Below are 16997 nucleotides of genomic sequence, written 5' to 3' on the forward strand. Positions count from 1 at the left end.
GTCGAAGACCTCTTGGAAATCCCGTGCGAGCTGCTCCTCCCAGTCTGCCTCGGCGACGTGGTTGGTGCCGGTCACCTCTATTCCTAATGGCGCGAACCATTGGAGTCCTAGGAGGCTGGGGCGGTCCTTCTCGACGACGGTCAGGGGGAGTATTTCGGTGTGCCCTTTAAACGTGACTTTGAAATGTCCGATTCCTACCACGGGGATGCAGTTTCCCTGGTAGTCCTTGAGGATGAGTTTCTGGCTTTCCAGCTCGCGCCGCTGTATGGTGGGCACTAGACGCTTGATTTCCCGCCATGCGACCATGGATAGGTAGGACCCGGAGTCCACTTCCATCTTGCAGGGGCGGTCTTCAATGGCCACCTCCACGTGGACCTTTCGGCCATCCCAGTTGGACGAATGGCCGATGATGACTGTCTGGTGCGTTTCCTCGCGCTGGCGGGCCTCGTTGAAGCGTCGGCTCCTTGCTTCCCGGCTCCATCGGCTCTCGGGGTTTCGGTCTCGGTTCCTTGGGGGGGTGCTGTTGCGTCTCCGCGGGCTGCAGTCTCGGCGCTGGGGGCTGTAGTTTCTTTTGAACCGGCAAACTTTGGCGATGTGGCCCTGCTTGTCGCAATGCTGGCATATCGCATTGAAAAACCAGCATTCCAACCGCGGGTGCTCGCCGCCGCACCCGGCGCATTGGAATCTCGTTTTGCGGCTCCGCTGCTCGTGTCGGTCGCGCTCTGCCTGCAGCCGGTGGATGTCTTCCTCGTCGTCCTCGGAGTCGGAGGGGGAGTCGAGGTCACCGTGGTGTGTGGATGCGGTCACTCGGCGGTTGGTCTCGGGTTGCCTCTCGGGGGTCGGAGTCGTCTCGGTCGTGGCTGGGCGCTCCGCGGTGCTTGCTTGCCGCATTCGGGCCGCGGATCTCTGGGTCGCTTCTGCTGCGGTGGCCTCGGCGAGGGCGTCGGTGAGGGATATGTCGCCCCTTGCCATGATCCGGCTCCGCAGGACGGGGTCCTTGAGGCCGAGGATGACGCGGTCCCGCAGGGCTTCGTCGAGATCGGTGAACCCGCACAGGCCCCCGAGGTCCCTGAGATCAGCCATGAAGTTGCTGATACTCTCGCCCTCTTTTTGATCGCGCCGGTAGAACTCGTGTCGGCGGATGAGGATAGGCACGGCGGGCGCGTAGTGACTTCGCAGCAGGGGTTCGAGATCGGCCCAGTCCATCGCCTTCACGTCGAGGAGCTTGGCGAGAGCTTTCACCATTTTAAACACTGCGGGCCCGCAGTGAGTTAGGAAGACGGCCCGTTTCTTCTGCCCATTCGCGTCCTTGAGATTGCTGCTCTCCAAGAACATGAGGAATCTGTCTATGTAGGATTCCCAGTCCTCAGCTGCTTGCTTGAAGGGAGCGGGTGGCGCGGTGCTGCTGGCCATGTTGCCGGTTGCGGTTCCGTGTGCCACGTGCGGTGTGGGACTTGCTTCAGAATCCCACCCTCGTCGCCAGTGTCGTATCGGCTGATACGGACAAAAGACGCGAGGCAGTGACTTGAGTTCAGCTCATTTATTAAGGAAAAACACAAGTGAGTGGGGCTGGGTGAAGCCGCGGCTTATATGGATCTGGTGCCGGGCGCTGCGGCCAATGACAGCCGTTCGAATCGCCCGCGATCAGCTCGGCCAATCGCGGTCGATTCCGAACGGCCAATCAGTGCTGCGCGCTCGACCAATCCGGTGTCTGCGCGCTTGACCAATCCGGGTTGCTGGATTTCAAGAATGTAAATGTCCATACAGAACAGATCCGTTTGTTAGATTCTCCTTTGTCTTTAAGTCAGAAGTTCAAAGCATTGTACTGTACACAACATTCTTTCCTTCTGCTTTCCCCATCGTAACAGCCAAGCGACAAGGGAGGAATTGTCCCATTCAGGGGTGGGATTCAAATTTGTTTACTATTGGTTCTGTGGGTGTGGCCTGGCTTGGTGTGCGTGGCTTGGTGTGCGTGGCTTGGTGTGTGTGGCAGGGAAAGGTTACTGCAAAATCCCCCTTCCCTCCCCACCGCACTAACCTGCTTTCCAGCTCCATTCTCCTGTGCAGGGCAACCAAAGAAGACTTAGCCAATCAGCTGGGACTCAATGGGAGGTGGAGAAGAGATGGGGGCGGGGCCAGTCAGAGGCGGTATTGGCCGGTTCTCCGAACTACTCAAAATGTCCGCCACCGGTTCTCTAGAACTGGTCAGAACAGGCTGAATATCACCTCTGGTCCCATTCCCGAGAGAGCTTCCATGGCCGAGACAGAATTTGAACCCAGGTCTTGCCAGTGCCAATCCAACTTTTTCAAGTCTCTATGTCATTGGCTACTGATTCTGTAAACCCCACAACCTGTTGCCTCAAACCCGCCTATTCTATCTTTTAAGGCCTTTTTTCGTTTTAGGTTACAGGCAGTCCTCACCTTATGACCACAATTGAGCCCAACATTTCTGCTGTTAAGTGAGACATTTGTTAAGTGAGTTTTGCCCCCCTTTCTTGCCATGGTTGCTAAGTGAAACACTGCAGTTGTTAAGTGAGGAACATGGTTGTTAAAACAATCTGGCTTCCCACATTGATTTGACTAGCCAGAAGGTCGCAAAAGGGGATCATGTGACCACAGGACATGTCAAGCCCTTGTTGGAGTCCGATTCTGAGGGGGAAATTGAGCAGCTGACAGGGAGTGGGAGTGGGGCTCTGGTGGCTGTGGAAGAAATGGGGGACAGGCACAGTCCAGCTGGGCATTCAGAGGAAGACCCAGGCCCAGGATGAAGAGGGCTTCATCCTAGGGCAAGCAGGGAGGAACGGAGAAGGGAGCAACCTGGCTTGCAGGAGAGAAGAAGGCCCTGATCCCCTTCATGGGCTGCAGCTGGGAAGACTGTTTAAAAGGGCAAACTGCGCATGGCAAAGTTGCTGGAAGCAAAGCGTGCATTATCTTTGTCGAGGCTTATCTGGGTTTTGGCGTCCTCCTAACTGTGGGTGCTGCATTATTTTTTGGAAGTCTGCAATTTATTATCCTGGCCTGCCCTGTTAATTACTTCAATGTGGTTTGTGTTGGTTTTTTTAAAATTTCTAATTATCTTTACTTTGGGTTCGGACTGCATTTCTTCCCTTCGTAGACTATTTGTGGAAGAGTTTGGTCTCCAGCCGAGGATAACTGGACATTGGGGCCCAAATTGGAGGCATTAAAGGGAATTTATCTACTTTGGTGACTTTGTTATTTTTGTGCCAGGCCCCTGGCCATCACAGGACACAGCAACAATCACAAAAATGAGCCAAGCCACTGGATTTTGATCCTGTGATCATGGGGATGCTGCAAAGATAATAACTGTGAAAAACGATTATAATGTTGTAACTGAACGATCACTAAACTAACTGTTGTAAGTCAAGAAATACCTGTACTGTCTTAAAACAAAAGCTACTTTAACCCATTTTCAGATGCTTATTTTAAACCTTTAATAAATGGACGGTAAATATATTGCCTACTTCACAATTACATTCTTTTTTTTCCTTTTTAAAAAATACACCAATTTTCAAAAATGTGCAATAAATGCTAATTTAGAAGCAGATTTACATTTGACCGCTGGCGGCCTCCTTTGAAGATGGCATTTAATATGTTCCTGGCTTTAAACCAAACTTAAACAAACTTAATTTTAAACTAAATAAATATTTCCTTCCTCTGTCTGAGGAAAGCTGGAATAGCTTCCAGCTAAATCCTAGCAAAAAGGCTTATGTGATGGAATGTTTTAGGGAAAGTAAAAGGAAAAAATAGGTAACAAATTGGAGAGAATAGTGTTATGGTACTTAGAGAGTGAAAGGTAATTTCCCTCTAAAGAACTTAATGTTGTGGATGCTGTATAGAATTATAGAATCTTAGGGGTGGAAAGGATCTTGGAGATCTTCTAGTCCATCTCCTGCTCAAGCAGGAGAACCTATAATATTTCACAGAAGTAACTGTCTAGACTCTTCTTAAAAACCTCCAGTGATGGAGCGCTCACGATTTCTGGTGGCAAGCTGTTCCACTGGTTAATTGTTCTCATTGTCAGGAAGTTTCTCCATAATTCCAAGCTGCTTCTCTCCTTGATTAATTTCCATTCATTGTTTCTTCTCCTGCCTTCTGGTACAGTGGAAATTAAGTCTCTTCTTTGTGGCAGCATCTTAAGTACTGGAAGACTGTTATCATGTTTCCCTCATCCTTCTCTTCAATACGCTAGCTATTAGTTCCTTCAATTGTTTGCGTATGATGTATACTGTATATGTATGTGATAATATGGTCCATGGCATATTTGCAGTATGGAAAAAAGTTCCCCTTTGCTTTATTTGTGGATCGAACTGTTTTGTTTTAGCCTCTGTTGCTGGGATGCTAACCAGGTCTGACTCAGAGAAGCTAAGGTTGGCCAGGTGCTGCCTCTTGCCCTCGAGTGGCAAGTGTACTGTGCTTAAAAAAGCTCTCCCCCCCCCTCGTCAATATAGCATGACTTCGGGTGCATTACAAGGCATTCAGTGGCTGTATTTTTAAAACGCGGTTTTAGTCATCACGACTGAGCTGAATATATAGTTCTATGTTTCAATGACTCAGGAAGGTGTAGGATGAGAGTAGACACGGGCAAGTTATTCAGTAGTTTAAGCTGTTGGCTAAAGAAGGGTTTGTTTGAATGTTTTTTAAAGTATTTATTTATTTATTTAGCTGTTTAACTATTTATTTACTAGCTGGATACCCGTGCTTCGCTACGAAAGTATGTGATCAGGCTTAGCTTTTGGGAAGGAAGATAGTGAGAAAAAAATCTGTCTCTGCCTACCAGCACCCATCTGTATTCATCTGGCTAGCGTCCTGTCAATGTGTGAGAGAGTTGAGGGCTGCTTGGAAACTGAAACAGTATTTGCTGTGTGAGCAAGAAGGAGACAGCAAGGAGCCTGGGCGTGGCTTAGCTCAACTGTTCTGTACTAAAGCTGCTTGCTGCTGTGAAACTGAAACTGAATCTCCTCTGCTTGTGTTTTGCATTTGGAAGAGGTTTCTTTTCAGGTGTGGAGGGGGAGTAGAACTCCTTAGCATCAGAGCATATTAATAATAATAATACAGAAAATTCTAATGCTCTGATGGTCACGTGCAGTTTGTAGGCTTTATGGTTCTGGAGATTTTGTGATGATGCGTGACTGGTATTTCACTTTTACACATATACATATATATACATATACATACATATACATACATATACATATACATATATATATATATATATGTATACATACATACATACATATATATATGTTGTGACTCGGAGGTTTGAGCCTGCTCTGTTAGAGGACACAGACTTGTACAATGAGGAAGAGGAGGATTTGGCTCTGAGGTTTGAGCCTGCTTTGTTAGAGGATTTGGAATTGCCTTCCTCCCCAGGACTTTCCTCTTCGGCAAGACCTTCCTCCCTGGTTGTGCCTCAGGTGTCGGCAGATAACCAGGAGGGCGTATCAGAGCCTCTGGCTGAGGAATGTTGGTTTGATGTGAGGCAAAGACGCAGGCAAAAGCGTGAGATGCAACGCAGAAAGAAAGGACAAATCATAGACTGAGATGAGGGACTGACACACCCCACAGGGAATAAAAGTGGGTGTGTTAGCTCTGGGTTCTTGTTCAGGATGTGTTATTTAGTGAGAGAAGCTTCAGAATTATCCTGTGTGTGGCGACAGCTTGTGATTTATATTCCTGCTTCCTTATCGGACTTTGTAGACAGCTTGAGTGAGACTACGAAGAATGTTGTCGGCTTAGGGAATTTAACCCTGTAATTACCGGACTTGCCTGCTTATTTGTGTTTCAGTTGGAAATTTGGACTTATTACTTTGTTTGTCCAGGTGAGACATAACATATATACATCTACATCTACGTCTACGTCTACGTCTACATCTACATCTACATCTACATCTATCTATCTATCTATCTATCTATCTATCTATCTATCTATCTATCTATCTATCTATATATACACACATACATACATGTTCTGTCTCACCTGTATCCACAGGTGAGAATCCAAAGTTCAAATATTCAAGCAAACAAAACCAGACCCAAAAGAGTTAACTGCTTTTGTTTTCACAGTCCTTGGCAGTCTTCCTGGAATCCGTCTGGCAAGTCTGAACTGTCCATAAATCACAACACCGCAGCCAATTGCACCAAAAATACACTTTGCTTCAAGCGGGGGAGAGGCGTTAACACGCTCCTTATATATCCCCTGAAGGGGCATGTCAGTCTCTTTAATTAATCCTTGGCTGGACGTTGCTTTTCTAATTGAGATTGACGTCTCAATCTTCTCCTAGTCCTAGCATCAAGCCAGCATCCGGCAGTTTCATCATCCCTTGAAGCCTCTGGCACACTTTCCTGATTAACAGTTAACACCTGAGGTGCAATCAGGGAGGGAGTTCCAGAAGAGGAAGACGCCTCTGAAACTTCTAATAAATGAGGCTCATCTCTCAGATTCAACTCCTCCTCCTCCCCCAGACTCCTCTCAACGTCGCTCAGTAATGCAGGCTCGAATCTCAATGCCAGATCTTCTTCATCACTCGAGCCTACATCTGCTGACTGACCTGGTTCAAACCTCAGAGGCACAACATACACACACACACACACACACGCACACACATATGTTGTGACTGGAAGGATTGACCCTGCTGGGAGTTTTGACTCTGATGCCTCTGAAGATGGAAGGTTTGAGCCTGCTGTGAATGTGGAGTCTGAATTATCAGAGGACACAGATATGAGCCAGGAGGATGAGAGATTGTCGGAGAGACAATCCTCTCCAGAACCTTCGACTTTGTACATGACAGCAGCTGATCCACAAAATGAGCCAGAGGCTTTTAGTGAGGAGGAAACTGACAGATGTTGGCTTGACGCTAGAACTAGGAGAAGATTGAAACGTCAATCACAATCTGAAGGGAGGCGTCATGCCAGACAATGATTAGAGAGACTGACACGCCCATACAGGGGATTTAAGGAGGCGTGCTGACTCTCAATCTTTGCTTGGAGCAAAGTGCGTAGTGAGTAGTGAGTTGTGGATTCAAAAGGACACGTTTGGAGCGGCCGTTGTGATTTATGGACAATTCTGAATTGCCAGACAGATTCCGGGAAGACTGTCAAGGACTCGAATAACAGTGCAGATTAACTTTTTTGGGTCTGGTTTTGTTTCTGTTTGATTATTTAAACTCGGGAACTTTGTTCGGGTATTTTCCCACGTCATTGTAGTTGTGCTTTTAAAGTTGTAGCAACGTTTCGGCAGAATCTCATCTGCCATCATCAGGCTTCTTCCTAGAAGAAACACTTTATTTCCCACTTGAAACACTTTATGTTTGGGATGTGAGGAGTCTGTAAATATTTTCATAGATGGATGGTTAGATGGATAGATATATAGATACTGAATTGAGAGGGTCATGCAAACCTTCAAAAAGGCTCATTTTGATGACTTACACAGTTGAGTTAACGAATATATTCTGCAAAGCATTTCTGCCTGCCTCCCCTCATTCACAAGGAGAAATAGGAATGTAAACAATTTCTTTTTAGAATGATGGTACAAAAATTCTTCAGATTAAAAGCGGAAATTGTCTTGAGTTCCAAAAGCCAGCCAAGACAAATACAATATTTGAACAGGAGGGATGGATTGCCAGGCAGTGATGTTCTATGCAAATGCGGCCCACTAATACCTTCCCCTCCAAGTGCAGGAAAAACCTGTTCTATAGCTTTTTTAAAAAAAAATAGGGAAAAGCAGGTTGTATGCAGCAGTCTTTAGTGATGTCTGATGATGTCACCAAACCCCCTGTGAGGTTTGTTTAAAAATAAACGAGGGGCATGGATAAAATATATTTATGATATTTGGTGTTTTTTTCCCTTAAAAATAGCAGAGTTGCCTAAGTAGTTGTAGGTAGATTTGAGGTACTGGGCTGCTATTGGGATTAAATTTTGTGCTGAGCCAACCCTGTTCCATAAAACATAGGGGTTGTGTTTACACATTACAGTCAACTCAAGCCAGTCACGTGGTAGGTTAATAGGTCTGGGAGGGGTAAATCTGGGATGGTCATTGTTGAAATGGTTTGCAAATTTCTCCCTGGCAAGTGCTTTTCGTGATTGCTCAGAATTGGGATGGAAGCATCTCAGCGGGCTGGTAAATTGAAAGGAAATGTCTTGAAGTTTGAACTATGTTGATCTGTTTCAGCTTAAGTTTGAAGGAACTGGCACCTGATGGACTTGACTCCACAGAGCAACTGGATGGCCATTCCTTGGGAAGGAGAGACCCCCGACGAGCCCCTATTGGTCATAGCAACGATGAACTGGGCTCCCTGGTTTCTCAGGATGAAGAGGAGGAGGAGGATGGCCTGGGGATGTCTCAGGTAAGTTTGCCAGATTCCCAGACAGACAAATTAGAGAGTAAATTCCATAGGAATACACAGAGTAAACCCATGGAAAAGCAGACTGGGGGTTAATTCTAAACAAACTTAGCAAGCTGTAGAATTTGTCTGCTAGCTTAGATGCTCAGCTGACCTCGTTAAGTTGCCATAAGAGCAGAGCCTTAGAGTGAGCTGTCACAATTCTAAACAAACTTGCTAAGTTGATTTAGAAGTCTGACAATCAAAGTTAAAGGTACAACTCAATCAGGGGTGGGATTCTACTGGTTCAGACCAGTTCTATGGAACCGGTTGTTACGATTCTGCGCAGTTCGGAGAACCGGCAAACCGTGGCCCTGGCTGGCCCTGCCCCTCTCCACCTGCTCCTCCCCTCCCCGCCCAGTCAGTCCTTATCACACATATGTGACATTGGGCACATGCCCGACATCGCTGACTGCATTCTCCTTAAGGTAATGTTCTTGAAGAAGGAATTTAACAGTCGTTAGATAAACACCAGCTTAGCCCTTAAAGGCAGAAGGAAGTGAGGAAGAAACTCAAGATTGCTTGGTCTTGATTCTCTTTCATATATGAAAGGTTAGAGGGAAGCTCTGGCAGGATTACAAGATTCTGTTGTTGTATCTTGCATTTCTTGCGATTTCTGCCTCCTGATCTGGCCTAACTCAAAGGGCTGCCAGTAAGTTCCACAGTTAGCCCACCATGCAACCTTCCATGGAAGAGGAGAAATGAACCTCTCCCATTTCTAGGTGTTTCCTGAATGTTATAACGGGATTAGTGAGATATGGTTTTGGAATGACTTTTCAGTGATGGGATTCAAAAAATTTTTTACTACTGGTTCTGTGGGTGTGGCTTGGTGGGTGTGGCTTGGTGGGCATGGCAGGGGAAGGATATACTACAAAATCCCCATTCCCTCTCCACCCCACTGACCTGCTTTCCAGCTCCTTTCTCCTGTGCAGGGCAACCAAAGAAGACCCAGCTGATCAGTTGCGACTCAATGGGAGGCAGAGAATAGATTGGGGCGGGGGCAGTCAGAGGTGATTTTTGCTGGTTTTCTGAACTACTCAAAATTTCTGCTACCGGTTTTCCAGAACTGATCAGAACCTGCTGAATACCACCCCTGCTTCTTTTCCATAAATGCTACTGTACCTAGATTCATAAGGCTGGTGCAAGCAGAATTTAGTCAACATTCATTCACTCACTCACTCACTCATTCATTCATTCACTCACTCAATCATTCATTCCATCAGTTTAACTGCTGCAGTCAAAAGACATGGTGGGTTACAGCACTAAGCAGCTTTGCCAAACTGCAAAGCTGGCTTTAGGAATTGTGATTAGACTTGATTGTCTTTGAAGGTACACTAATCGGCCTGCCTTAAAATGAATTGTCATTGCATACAGCTCTGTGAGTTTCCTCATCACTTTAAAAAAAGAAACAGCCAAAAGGCTTATCACATTATGGCTTATCAAAAGTCGTTAAGACTGGGCATGGGGTGAAGCAGAAGTGATGGGACATAAACCCCGGACCTTCCCTGTGGCTGAGATTATTTGTTTGTTTGTTTGCTTGTCAAACATGTACATGATAACAAGTGTAAGTATGAACATAAGCAGGAACAAAGGAAGTAAATACAGATAAATGGGGACGGTAAGACAGGGATGGTAGGCACGCTAGTGCGCTTATGCACACCCCCTTTAAGGACCTCTTAGGAATGGGGTGAGGTCCACAGTAGACAGTTTGAGGATGAAGCTGCGAGGGGTTGAGGCTGTAACCACGGAGTCGGGTAGGGTGTTCCAGGCCTTGACCACTCTGTTGCTGAAGTCATATTTTCTGCCATCGAGTTTGAAGTGGATTACCTTGAGTTTGTATCCGTTGTTTGCCTGTGTATTATTATGATTGAGGCTGAAGTTGTTGATGGGCAAGACGTTATAGCAGACAATTTTGTGTACTATGCTTAGATCGGACCTCAGGCAGCGCAGTTCCAGATTGTCAAGGCCCAACATTTCGAGCCTGGAGGCATAGGGAATTTTATGTACACTGAGAACATTTGCACCAAGGCAAATTCCTTGTGTGTACAATCACACTTGGCCAATAAAGAATTCTATTCTATTCTATTCTATTCTATTCTATTCTATTCTATTCTATTCTATTCTATTCTATTCTATTCTATATTCTATTCTATTCTATTCTATATTCTATTCTTATTCTATTCTATTCTATTTTGCATACTATTCTATTCTGTTCTATTTTGCATTCTATTCTATTCGGCATTCCATTCTATTCTACTCTATTCTGCATTCTATTTTATTCTATTCTATTCTATTTTGCATTCTATTCTATTCTATTCTATTCTATTCTATTCTATTCTATTCTGAGTGGAGAACATTTCTGATGAATTTGATGTTGACTCAATCCCTCCGTCTGATCTTCCCTTCAGGACTGTTGCAAGAGGAAGCAGGTCTACGGCTTGTCTCCAAGTTCTCCCTGCAGTCATCTGCCCAAGTCTGTATCCATGAGTGTCATCGACAGTTACCCAGATGCAGATGGTGAGTCCCAACTGTAGATGGTCGAGATTTCCATCCCTTGGGATGTTCCTTTGCAGGGGGGGCGGGTGTTGCCTTTTAAATGTTTAAAAATTTCTGGCCGTTCTAAACAGCGGCAGCAGACTTTTAATCTTGGCTTCTAAGGTCATTTTTAAAATTATTTTTGGAAGTCCATGGTAACCCCCTGGGGATGTCTCAAATGGCCCAGCACCTGTAGGTGCCTTACTACCAGCCTGTAGCCTTTGGATTAGAAGACCCCTAAGTCCTCTCCAGCCCTATGATTCTGTGTTCTATGTAATGCCCGAACTGCTTAGGACAGGATATTTAACAGGTAAGAGATTAACAGAGTTGGAAGGGACCTTGTAGGTCATCTAGTCCACCACCCCCGCCCAAACAGGAGACCGTACACCATTTCTGACAAATGACTGTCCAATCTCTTCTTGAAAATCTCAAGTGATGCAGCTTCCACTACTTCTGAAGGCAACTTTTGTTCCATTGGTTGATTGTTCTCACTGTCAGAAAATTTTTCCTTATTTCCAGGTTGAATCTCTCCTTGTTCAGTTTCCATCCATTATTTCATGTCTGGCTTTCAGGTGCTTTGGAAAACAGCTTGACCCCCTCCTCCTCTCTAGGGAAGCCCCTCAAATATTGGAAGATGCTCTCATGTCTCCACTGGTCCTTCTCTTCCCTAGACTAACCAGGCCCAGTTCCTGCAACGTTCATCGTATGTTTGAGCCTCCAGTCCCCTCATCATCCTCGTTGTTCTTCTCTGCACTTTTTCTAGAGTCTCAGTGTCTTTTTTGTGGCAAGCCCTGAGATATGGAAGACTGCTATCATGTCACCGCATCCTTCTTTTCCTTAAACTAGGCATGTCTTCTGTCCATCCATGGTTTGCCCAGATGTCTTTCTTTCCTTTCCCTCTCTCTCTCTCTTTCTCTCTCATCTTTCTTTCTTTCTTTCTTTCTTTCTTTCTTTCTTTCTTTCTTTCTTTCTTTCTTTCTTTCTTTCTTTCTTTCTTTCGCTTTGGAAAACAACTTGACCCCCTCCTCCTCTCTGGGGCAGCCCCTCAAATATTGGAAGATGCTCTCCTGTTTCCCCTGGTCCTTCTCTTCCCTAGACTAGCCAGGCCCGGTTCCTGCAACCCTTCTTCACATGTTTCAGCCTCCAGTCCCCTCATCATTCTGGTTGCTCTTCTCTGTACTCTTTCCAGAGTCTCAACATCCTTTTTTATAGTGTGGTGACCAAAGCCCTTTTTGGAGGACCACCTATTATCCAGCAAACCTTAAAAAATCTTATCCAGGTGTTTAAAAGGTAAAAGGCAGGTGATTGAAAAGAGCTTTTTTTTTTTTGAAGTGGTGCTTATCGCTGGAGTTTTCTTCCCCAGCAAGATGGCACCACTGTATTTCTCAACTTCAGGTTGAAACATTTCTTTTCACTTGAAGGTTATTATTAGATGAACAGTGTTCTACTCCTGTCATTACTTTAAATTGCAAAGTGCTAGCTGTCTTGAAGCCATTGGAGATTGGTGTTATTTAACTAAAACTTACGATTTTCTTTTCCCCTTCGCAGAATTTTCTCTTTATGGTGATAACATCAGTCTAGCCAGTTGGTAAGTGATGGTTATCTTGTTGTTTGGGAGAAATCAATATTTGTAATTAAGCTGTTAACGTGAGACAATTTCTGCTGCAGCCTCAATTACTTGGTGATCTGCAAATATTTTGAAATCATAACCACCCATAATTCCTGTATTTATGGGCATTGTAGTGCCTATGAAACTTATACTTTATCAGATTTACCTTCTCGAAGTTGAGTATGGAAACGGTATATTCAGGGCACAAGAACCCATGAAATCTAATTTAAAGTATTTATTACAAGAAGGTTAAAATTACTGGGCAAGAATTCCAGCAAGTACCCTTGTTTTCAAGTCAGATACCTATGCAGGTATTCCTCGATTTATGACCACAATTGAGCCCAACATTTCTGTTAAGTGAGACATTTGTTAAATGAGTTTCCCCCCATTTTACAATCTTTCTTGCCACCGTTGTTAAGTGAATCACCTGCAACCCTTCTTGATTAGTTAGTAACCTGGTTGTTAAATGAATCTGGCTTCCCCGATGACTTTGCTTGTCAGAAGGTTGCAAAAGGGAATCACATGACACAGGGACACTTCGACGGTCATAAGTATGAACCAGTGGCCAAAATCTGAATTTTGATCACGGGATCAAATGTGACGCTGCAACAGTTGTAAGTGTGGAAAAGCGGCCCTAAGTCCCTTTTCCCGCCAGAGCTGCTGTAACTGGCAACTCTAAAAAGACTTGATTTAACTGGGGTAACTGACGGAATCCTGAAAGTAACTTTGAATGGTCGCTAAACAAACAGGCTAACTCTGCCGACTGCCAGCCGTTCAATTCTGACCGGCTCGAGGTTGACTCAGCCCTTCCTTCCTTCCTTCCTTCCTTCCTTCCTTCCTTCCTTCCTTCCTTTCCTCCTTCCTTCCTTCCTTCTTTCCCTTCCTTTCCTCCTTCCCTCCCTCCCTCCTTCCTTCCCTCCTTCCCTCCCTCCTTCCTTCCTTTCCTCCTTCCTTCCTTTCCTCCTTCACTCCTTCCTTCCTTCTTTCCCTTCCTTCCCATCCTTTCCTCCTTCCTTCCTTCGTTCCTTCGCTCCTTCGTTCCTTCCCTTCCTTTCCTCCTTCCTTCGTTCCTTCCTTCCCTTCCTTCCTTCCTTCCCTCCCTCCTTCCTTCCCTCACTCCCCTCTCTCCTTCCTTCCTTCTTTCCCTCCCTCCCTCCTTCCTTCCCTCCTTCCTTCTTTCTTTCCCTTCCTTCCCATCCTTCCTTTCCTCTTTCCTTCCTTTCCTCCTTCCCTCCCTCCTTCCTTCCTTCCCTTCCTTCCTTCCTTTCCTCCTTCCTTCCTTCTTTCCCTTCCTTTCCTCCTTCCCTCCCTCCTTCCTTCCTTCCTTCCCTCCTTCCTTCCTTCCTTCCTTCCCTCCTTCCTTCCCTCCTTCCCTCCTTCCCTCCCTCTTTCCTTCCTTTCCTCCTTCCTTCCTTTCCTCCTTCACTCCTTCCTTCCTTCTTTCCCTTCCTTCCCATCCTTTTTCCTCCTTCGTTCCTTCATTCCTTCGTTCCTTCCCTTCCTTTCCTCCTTCCTTCGTTCCTTCCTTCCCTTCCTTCCTTCCTTCCCTTCCTTCCTTCCCTTCCTCCCTCTCTCCTTCCTTCTTTCTTTCCCTCCCTCCCTCCTTCCTTCCTTCCCTCCCTCCTTCCTTCCCTCCCTTTCTTCCTTTCCCCCTTCCTTCCTTCCTTCCTTCCCTTCCTTCCTTCCCTCCCTCCTTCCTTCCCTCCCTCCCTCTCTCCTTCCTTCTTTCTTTCCCTCCCTTCTTCCTTCCTTCCCTCCTTTCCTTCCCATTCTTCCTTTCCTCTTTCATTCCTTTCCTCCTTCCTTCCCTCCCTCCCTCCCAATGGTTAGAATTCAGCATTGCATGCTAAACTCCGCGCACTGTCAGGAGTTTGATCCTGACCAGCTCAGGGGTGACTTAATCTTCCATCCTTCCAGAGGTCAGTTAAATGAGGACCCAGATTGTTGGGGGCCAGAGGCTCACTCCGTAAGCCCCTTAGAGAGGGTTGGAAAGCACTGTGAAGAGGGATATGAGTCATAAATGTGAAAGGTGATCATAAATCACATTGTCAAAGCTGCTGTAACTTCGAATGGTCGCTAAGCAAACTGTTGGAAGTCGAGGAGTAATACATAAATATTAGTTAATATTAAATTTTAGTATAGTTAGACTATGTATACTTGATAGACTGGATTTTATGATATATTTTATCTATTTTATTTTATGATTTTTAATTGTATATTTATGGAGTGTTTATTTGTTCTGGTCTTCCTCCTCCTCCTCCTCCTCCTCCTCCTCCTCCTCCTCCTCCTCCTCCTCCTCCTCCTCCTTCTAAAAATAAAGAGGCTGGATGGAAGAAATGGGATGTGAATGTTGCTGAATCTTAAACTCCTTTTCATCTCTCCGTTGGCTCTGCTAATTTCCCAGAGAAGCGAAGCCAACAGAGATGCTTCTATGTGACATCTCTCCAGCTGGTAATAGGAGCAGCCATCCTCTGAGGTCACCGAGGGCTGCCAGTGGAGTTGTTCTCGCCCTGTTTCCTGGCCTCGGGAACAATAACAACAAAAAGAGGTTTTGTTTAGTGCTGTCTGTCTGTGTGTGTGTGTGTGTTCGCTGGCTTCTTCTATCCTTCTCCTTTCCTCATTTTGCTCTTTTTTTCCATGCTTTCAGCTTCAGCAGTGGGAGCTGTGGGCAGCTGAATACCAGCACAGTGGAGGTCCACGACCAGGTTCACTGGCAGAAGGAAGAGAATGCTCTGGGCCGCACCCTCAGCTTCTTCAAGAAGATGACTGGGAAGTCAAAGGTAGGTCGCAAGGGCTTTGCCTAGGCAACAAAGGGTTGAGTGTGTATGTGTGTGAGATGCCCTGCTGGGCTAGTTTTCTGTTGTCCCAGGGAATGCTGATATACTGCAAGTCAGATGGCAGGATCCAATCTGGGTCGGTTGGAGTCTAAATCCAAACAGGAAGATGAACAGGGAGTGGGAATGTGGCTCTGTTGGCTGTGGAAGAAACTGGGGAAGGGCAAAGTCCGGCTGGGCAGAGCAGGAGAGAGGTAGAACAAGGGAGAGGGAGTTCAGAGGAAGACCCAGGTCCATTCCCTCTTCATCCTAGGGCACTCGGGGAGGAATGGAGAAGAGAGCAACGTGGGTTGGGTGGCTTACAGGGGAGGAAAGGGCCCTGATTCCCTTCATTAGCTACAGCTGGGAACAGAATGTTTAAAAAGGGAAGCTGCGTGCAGCAAGCTGTTGGGAGCAAACGTGACTTTATCTTGTATCATTGTGGCTTATCTGTGTTCCTGGCATCTTCCCACTGTGTGAGTTTTGTTGTGCTTTCAAGTTTGAAATTCCTGCTCCTACCTTGCCAAACTAATTACTTCAGTTTGGTCTGTTTGGATTTTAAGTAACTAGTTTCTGTGTATCTTGTTTTGGACTGGATTTTCTACAGTTAACAGTTCTCCTGTTCCTGGGAGAATTTTTCTCCAGCCAAAGGTAACCTGGACATTGGGAGCAAAGTTGGAGATAATAAAGGGACTCCTCTTGCTTATCTGACTGTGTTGCCATTGTGCCACGCCCCTTTGGGTCATCACAGGACCAGGGGTTTTGTCTTCCAAACTTTCAGATTTGTGCTAGCGACCCATTCTCAGGAACGTCTCTCTTGCATCTATCATGTTTCCCCAGAAAATAAGACCCAACTGGAAAATAAGCCCTAGCGTGATTTTTCCCTTCAAGATGCTTGTAATATAAGCCCTACCCCTAAAATAAGCCCCAGTTAAGATTGTCAGCCAGATTGATACATTGAGTACCATATTTCCCAGAAAATAAGACCTAATGTATCTTTTGGAGCAAAAATTAATATAAGAACCCAGTCTTATTTTCAAGAAAACACGGGTAGCATCCTGCAACATTATCCTGGGACACGTATACAGGTAGTTGTCAACTTAGCAGTTCATTTAGTGGCCATTCAAAGTTACAAGTTGTGTTTAGCGACTGTTCAAGGTTACCACAGTTCTGAACAAGCAGATTTACAGCTGGTCCTTGAAGTTCCGGCAAACTACTTTAAAAAAAAAATGTATACATTTTTTTTCTTTGATATAAGTGCTCAGTGAACAATGTATTGTCTGAGTCAATTTGCTTATACAAAATACTACTGCTGCTGCTGCTACTACTACTACTACTACTACTACTACTACTAATAATAATAATAATAAAATAACTTACAAGGCTTTTACAAAACACATCAAGAAATTGCAGCTTCCTGCAATAACATCAGCACAATTGCAAAAACTGCGCTACTTGGAACATCATATATTTTAAGAAGATACTTGGTTGATACCTAGGATGCTGGCAGCAACCCGTATCAACCATTAGCACCAGTCACTGGTACTTGTGATACATTTTTAAATGTCCAGTTGACTGAGTTTCATGTTTAATGAATAAAAGTGATAATAATGTTTGCTTATATATAATAATAATCTTTCA

General features: G+C 45.4%; 1 protein-coding gene across 4 annotated transcripts in view; it reads left to right on the plus strand.

Annotated features, from left to right (window-relative positions):
- Nucleotides 1–16997, plus strand: part of ARHGEF2 (Rho/Rac guanine nucleotide exchange factor 2) — a 168795-nt gene that overhangs the window by 38568 nt on the left and 113230 nt on the right. For 3 of the 4 annotated variants that reach the window (XM_087913749.1, XM_087913748.1, XM_026721827.2), the window contains exons 3-6: nt 8189–8363; nt 10808–10916; nt 12483–12522; nt 15191–15323. In XM_087913749.1, coding sequence (XP_087769875.1) covers nt 8189–8363; nt 10808–10916; nt 12483–12522; nt 15191–15323 — 457 coding nt within the window. Of the gene's footprint in view, nt 1–8188; nt 8364–8778; nt 8828–10807; nt 10917–12482; nt 12523–15190; nt 15324–16997 lie in introns of those variants that run through there. The other variant, XM_087913750.1, reaches the window with a different exon arrangement.

The sequence above is a fragment of the Pseudonaja textilis genome, chromosome 16 (genome assembly GCF_049901715.1).
Source record: "Pseudonaja textilis isolate UNSWEBS1 chromosome 16, rPseTex1.2, whole genome shotgun sequence".
Lineage (NCBI taxonomy): Eukaryota > Metazoa > Chordata > Lepidosauria > Squamata > Elapidae > Pseudonaja > Pseudonaja textilis.